We start from the raw sequence: 6,518 nt of genomic DNA, 5'->3' as shown, positions 1-6,518 counted from the left end.
CCAAAATAATAAAAAAAAATTGTTTAGCCAAATAAAAATGATTTGGTTACAAAACGATCGTCTACCAAACGCGTTGTTAGCAGCACGTTGACTTTTTCTGTTTTCGAAATTGTAAATATTCTTCGGGTGTGTTATATTTTTGAAAAGATACCTAATAACGTAATTATCTATTTATTTATTAGGGTAAATAAAAGAAATAGTGAGAAAAGGCGTTGGATAAGAAAGTGCGCAGGAAGTATAAATAAGGTCCGATCTCCTTCATGCGCAAATTAGGGCTCTGCTCCTTTCACTTTCACATCTTCGTGGCGCCATATACACCTTTAAATCCCGGTAAAGACAATCTCTCTCTCTCTCTCTATCCCAGTTTTCCCTACTCCCGATTCGTAATCATGAATGAATTCGAAGGAATTTGTTTGCCCGTTTGATTCTTTACGAAATACACACCTGATCCAGATTGCTAATTTTTTTTTTCGGAATGAAAATTAGACGTGTAGGCCTTCTTCTTGTTTAAAATTTGTGCAAATTTGATTATGATCTCCGCAGTCGAAGGTTTTAGTTCATTTGGTCAATTCTGGCTTTTATCTGAATATGATGACATAACAGTTGCAAGGAAAAGTTTTCGTTTTTAAGAATTCATTACCAGCTGTCTGCACTCTATTTGAGCTCTGGGAGGGCATTTCACGGGCCGTGTGATCACATTCTTGTTTCTTCTTTTCAGTTTTTAGAAACAAAAGCATTTAGTTGCAAACAGCTCTTATTTCTCATCTCGTTTGTCAGACACGTTTTAAAAATGTGTAAACATTTTAGAAACGGCAATATCAAGTTTTATTTCCTGTTCCTCCATCGTTTCATCTCTCTTTTTTTTTTTTTTTTTTAAACTTATAAAATGCACAATTGTAAATAATCATACAAATTTTGGGTATTTAATCTTTTAAAAGATAACTTTCATATGAGTTCATAGAACGAGGGACCAGAAGTGGTCACAAAACCTCTTTCTACTTGTTTTTTAAAATAAAAAAGGAAGTGCAAAAAGATAAGAAACAGTTACTAAAGGTAGTTCGATTTCTCCTTTTCAAAAAAAAGTAAACAGAAACAACAGATGAGAAATATGATTTGTGAATCAAGAAGTAAGGGTGTTACCAGACGGGCTCTTAGTGACTTAGGCATGTTCTTCTTGGGATAAAATTGTTTGTACTTGTAATCTTTAAATTCTCATTTGACATGGTTTTATTGCTTCCTCATTGCTTCACATTCCTAAGACAAAAAATGAAGAGTACTGGATCTTTTAAACTTTTCATTTTATTGATAAGTTTTGCCCCATACTCATGCACGTTTACTGATTTCTAAAGCTCAAGCAAGGGTATTAACTTGAACTCGAGAAGTTAAATGAGATATGATGTCTGAAGATACTGGACCGTTGTTGGTCGTGTATGATGATCCCTCTGACCAACAGTCCTTATCTTTAGATGAAACCGGAAGCACGGAGGAGTCACCTGATGAAACCAGGCTGTCCCTGGATTCAAGTAATGATGCAACTCCATATATAGGGCAAAGGTTTCCTACTCATGACTCTGCTTATGAGTTTTATAGTGAATTTGCTAAGAGATGTGGCTTCTCGATCCGAAGACACCGAACAGAGGGAAAAGATGGGATTGGGAAAGGCCTCACGAGGCGCTATTTTGTTTGCCATCGTGCTGGGAGCACACCTATTAAGACACCAAACGAAAATAAGCCTCAGAGAAATAGAAAATCCTCTCGGTGTGGATGTCAAGCTTATATGAGGATAAGCAAAACAATGGAACTAGGACCACCAGAGTGGCGTGTCACTGGTTTTGCAAACCACCATAATCATGAACTATTAGAACCAAACCAAGTCCGTTTCCTTCCAGCATATCGAACAATTTCTGAGATTGACAAGGGTCGAATTCTTATGTATGCCAAATCAGGAATTTCTGTGCAGCAAATGATGAGGCTTATGGAGCTGGAGAAAGGTGTGGAGCCAGGATATTTGCCATTCACTGAGAAGGATGTAAGAAATCTACTTCAATCATTTAGAAAATTAGATCATGAAGAAGAGAGCATCGACTTATTGCGGATGTGCAGAAATATTAAAGAGAAAGATCCGAATTTCAAATTTGAGTATGTGATAGACTCAAACAACAGGTTAGAGAACATTGCCTGGTCATATGCATCATCCATTCAGGCATATGAGACATTTGGTGATGCAGTGGTCTTTGATACCACACATCGATTGACAGCATTTGACATGCCACTTGGGATATGGGTTGGAATTAATAACTATGGCATGCCTTGCTTCTTAAGTTGTGTACTTCTTCGGGAGGAGAATTTGAGATCGATTACATGGGCTTTGAAGGTACCAGAGTTTCAATATTATTCCTTCGTCAACTAGTGTATCACATTGAGCATGTAACTTTTTCTGATTTTTATAATATTGCTTATCCTTCTCTTCAAGTCTAGAAAATAAAACAAGTATTCTCAATGGTAACCTAATAGTAGAAAATTGAAAGTATTTAATTGTTTGATCTGAATTTGAATAGTTAGGTGAGAAAACGGATGCTGTCAGGCTGTCATTACTGGGACTTCAATCATAATATGATATATACAAAAGTCATCCTTATCAATTTAGTACTAGGTCTTAAATCTTGCATCACATTTTGAGGAATCTGGCAGTGCATCTGCTTCTTTTCTTAGCTTAGGTTTTCATCTACTTTTATGAAACTATGCAGTTTCGTAGCCTTGTCATTGCCATTTTTAATTTGAAACTTGCCTCTTCATTCATTATGGGCGAGGGGTGGACATGACATCTATTTAAATAGTTCATCACTCTCAATTATTTTATTTGTTTGTTTCTACTGTGCTATGAAAGGCATTCATGGGATTCATGAATGGGAAAGCTCCACAGACAATATTAACGGACCAGAATGTGTGTCTCAAAGATGCAATAGCGATGGAACTGCCTACTACTAAGCATGCACTTTGTATTTGGATGATTGTGGCGAAGTTTCCATCATGGTTTAATGCTATTCTTGGAGAACGTTACAATGAGTGGAAAAGTGAATTTTGTCGACTCTATAATCTGGAGTCAATTGAGGATTTTGAGATAGGGTGGAGGGACATGGTGAATTCCTTTGGTCTGCATACTAATAGGCACGTTGCCAACTTGTACAGTTTGCGATCTCTTTGGGCATTACCATTCTTGAGAAGCCATTTCTTTGCTGGAATGGCAACTATTGGCCAGTCAAAAGCAATCAATGCTTTTATTCAGCGATTTTTGAGTGCACAGACCCGACTTGCTCAGTTTATTGAACAGGTATGTAGATTTATCATACTGTTTCCATTGCATTAGATATATTGGACCTATTTGACAATATTTATCCAGTGCAGTTTTTGGAATTCATGACTGTTTGTTTGATACTTCATCACTTTCAGCTCTTCTTTGTGATTAAAAATTTATTTTTTAGATGAGAAACATTTGATTGATTAATGAAAGTGGGAAAATCCAAAAGGCCAAAAGACAATCCAAAAGGCATTTCCGATCAAAGATTAAATAAGATAAACTTCCGGGCATATCCTTGCACCAAGGTAGATAAATCATAGTGAAAGAAAAGCTCTAACAAGTCTGGGCCCTAACTTTATTCAACGTCAAAATTCAACTCTTTTAGGCCATAGGGGAATGCAAGAAAATATGGTCTCCGTTCTCATCCTCTTTGAAGCAGCAAACACAAACTGAAGGAGGCCAATCCCACCAAGGGCTTTGTTTTTGCATTGCAGATTATGCATTTCTAAGAAGCATCAATATGGGTACAAGACATAGATATGCCACGAACACGGTGACCCACCATTTTTTCTTTAAATCTGGGACATGGATGCTTAAATATACACTTTTTTTAAAATATATATATCATTTTTAAACAAGAAGGAAATTCGAAGTCAGTTTATATATTTATATGGTTAAATATTAGTTTGTTGTATTTACCTCTTAAATTTTATTACTTTTGTTACATATGTGTATTTTAGTATATGTAGAAGTGTTTAATGCATGTCTATCAAGTAATAAATGTTGGTGTTTGACTTTGTAAAACTAATATCTAACACATCTATTGTTAGTCAAGTGTCGGATTGTCAGGGTGTCTAGACACACGTCAACACAGACACACTAGCCAAACTTAAATTTTGTTCTTCTCAAATCCATTCTAAATCCTTCGGAGTAGTTTTTCCATGGTGATGTGAAGGGCGGCAGCGACGGCAGTGGTGGTAGCTTCTGTTTTGGTCTGGATTTTTCCTAACATTTTTCTAGGGTTTGTTGCTTCGCTCTGATACCATATTGAAAGCAATAAACACGAAGCCATGCTTACGTGGAAACCCGAGTATCGGGAAAAAAACTACGATGTTTTTAGTTTTATTATTTTCTGATAATCATAAAATAGGCACAAGAGAAGAATAAATAGAAAAGTACAAAGAGATAAAAAAGGAAAGAATATTTAGGATAAATCTCCCAAATGGGATAAGTCCACTAATTCTAATAGTTACTATGTGTGGTCATGTTTTTGATCTGCTAGTAGTCTGAATCAGTCTAGGGTAAGTGGTGATACATCAAACATTCAAAAGAATGAAAGAAATACAAAGGGTAAGGATCACACAGAAACAAGATGAGCAAGACAAGGGTACAATAAACATACAAGTGAATTCTCCCGTCCCCTCCCCGTTTTTTTAGGAAAGCAACTTCTTCAATGAGTGGTGTAAATGGGTTGGTTCCTGACTAAAGTCTGTCCAATCCCCAAACCAAACTGGTTGGGTGTTTTTTTTATCTTTTTTTATTTTTATTTTTATTTTGATTATGATATTGGTTTCTCCTTTCTGTGCCCAGCCAAGCAAAGAATTTTCAAGCTTTGAAGCTTAGAGAATAGATCGTAAAAGATATTTAGTTAAGATGAATGATTACTGAACCGTGAGAAATTATCACCTAGGTTAATGCCAAATTCTGCACAGCCTTGAAGAGAGGCTAATCGTAGAAACATCAAAATAGATGAAATGAGAGATTTTCAGTTAAATGTAATTCCGATTAAAAAAACTAATCAAGGATTTAATCGCTTAGTGTTGTGCGATTCATGTTTATTTCATATGACCTTGATTTGGATCGTTTCTCATTTGGTTTTTTGCTCATGCTGCTGATATTACGTTCATCTAACCACTTGATCTCCCTAAAACATAAAGAAATTCCGTTTATTTCATGTAAGAATGGTTTTATTGTTAAGGATAATTATTGATAAAATCACGGGTAATTGTGCATCAGGTAGCTGTTGTTGTGGATTTCAAAGACCAAGCTGGAGAACAACAAACAATGCAACAAAATCTTCAAAATATCAGCCTCAAAACAGGCGCCCCAATGGAATCGCATGCTGCCACCATCCTTACTCCTTTTGCCTTCTCGAAGCTCCAAGAACAACTAGTTTTGGCAGCCCATTATGCATCTTTTCAAATGGATGATGGGTTTCTTGTGAGACATCATACAAAAGCTGATGGAGGTCGGAAAGTTTATTGGGTACCTCGGGAAGGCATCATAAGTTGCAGCTGCCACCAGTTTGAGTTCTCAGGAATTCTTTGCCGTCACGCTCTTCGGGTCCTATCAACTGGGAACTGTTTCCAAATACCCGATAGCTATCTTCCCATACGATGGAGAAGGATAAGCATGCCCTCAGCGAAGCTTCTTCCAAGCACTACAAACGATCATGCTGAAAGGATTCAGTTACTGCAAAGCATGGTGACAAATCTTGTTACTGAATCTGCAAAATCCCGGGAGAGGCTCGATATCGCAACTGAACAAGTGTCTCTTCTCTTATCCCGTGTTAGGGAACATCCCACGTCATTGCCAGGTTCAAGGGATGTTTCTACCATACACAGGAACTTGTAACTTATGTTGTAAACAAAAACTAGGAAATCGAGTTAAGGGAACATTCTTCCTTCATGGAGCAAGGCCAATTTCGATTGCCAATCTGGTTCAGAGAGAGAATCAGGTGAATGAGTGATCATTTCATAGGCCAAAGAGCTTAGTTGCATATCCCATTACTGTTGGGCGTAAAATATATATAAATTGATGTTATCGAATGAAAGAGGTGTTGTGTTATAAATACTTGCTTGAGAAGGGTTATTAACCTTCTCCACAATTCTGTAATGTAAAATAGTTGACCTAAGTGTGCTATCCTGTGTATGCATTTCCTTCGGTTCTAATTCTTTATTTACAAATTTGCCTCAGCTTTTCATTCATTTGTGCCCTCTGTGCAAGGGTTAATTAGTTTTGAAATATCAAACTGATCGTGGCTCAATTGGCATTGGTTTGAATTCCTTATTTCTAATTGTACTAAAAGAGAAAGGATGAAAAAAAACTAGTTACCTCTGATGGCCTAACCAGAAAGAATGCTAAGTTTGAACGATCAGATAAGTGCGAACAGAGTTTTTCGGATCGAAGAGGAGATTAGTAATGGCTCCTATCATAACTC

General features: G+C 36.7%; 1 protein-coding gene across 3 annotated transcripts; it reads left to right on the top strand.

Moving 5' to 3' along the window:
* The first annotated feature begins 214 nt into the window (after positions 1-214).
* On the top strand, positions 215-6,264 carry LOC103502896 (protein FAR1-RELATED SEQUENCE 11). Of its 3 annotated transcripts, none has more exons than XM_051088212.1 (4): positions 215-330; positions 1,467-2,374; positions 2,888-3,331; positions 5,315-6,264. In XM_051088212.1, the coding sequence occupies exons 1-4, from the start codon at positions 261-263 to the stop codon at positions 5,930-5,932; spliced, it is 2,040 nt and encodes a 679-aa protein (XP_050944169.1). In that variant the 5' UTR covers positions 215-260; the 3' UTR covers positions 5,933-6,264. The 3 variants fall into 3 exon arrangements, with proteins under 3 accessions (XP_050944169.1, XP_050944168.1, XP_016903356.1); XM_051088211.1 differs by having other exon boundaries at positions 230-330; positions 1,350-2,374; XM_017047867.2 differs by having other exon boundaries at positions 302-2,374.
* Positions 6,265-6,518: the final 254 nt, after the last annotated feature.

The sequence above is a fragment of the Cucumis melo genome, chromosome 8 (assembly GCF_025177605.1).
Source record: "Cucumis melo cultivar AY chromosome 8, USDA_Cmelo_AY_1.0, whole genome shotgun sequence".
In the NCBI taxonomy this organism is placed as follows: Eukaryota; Viridiplantae; Streptophyta; class Magnoliopsida; order Cucurbitales; family Cucurbitaceae; genus Cucumis; species Cucumis melo.
This window is presented reverse-complemented; position numbering and strand designations above follow the sequence as displayed.

Bases quoted from the DNA above. Each gene is read 5' to 3' on its own strand.
- LOC103502896 (XM_051088211.1), top strand. From the start codon at position 1,394: ATGATGTCTGAAGATACTGGACCGTTGTTGGTCGTGTATGATGATCCC. The intron at 2,375-2,887 runs GTACCAGAGTTT...GTGCTATGAAAG, and splicing joins CGATTACATGGGCTTTGAAG to GCATTCATGGGATTCATGAA. The intron at 3,332-5,314 runs GTATGTAGATTT...ATTGTGCATCAG, and splicing joins TTGCTCAGTTTATTGAACAG to GTAGCTGTTGTTGTGGATTT.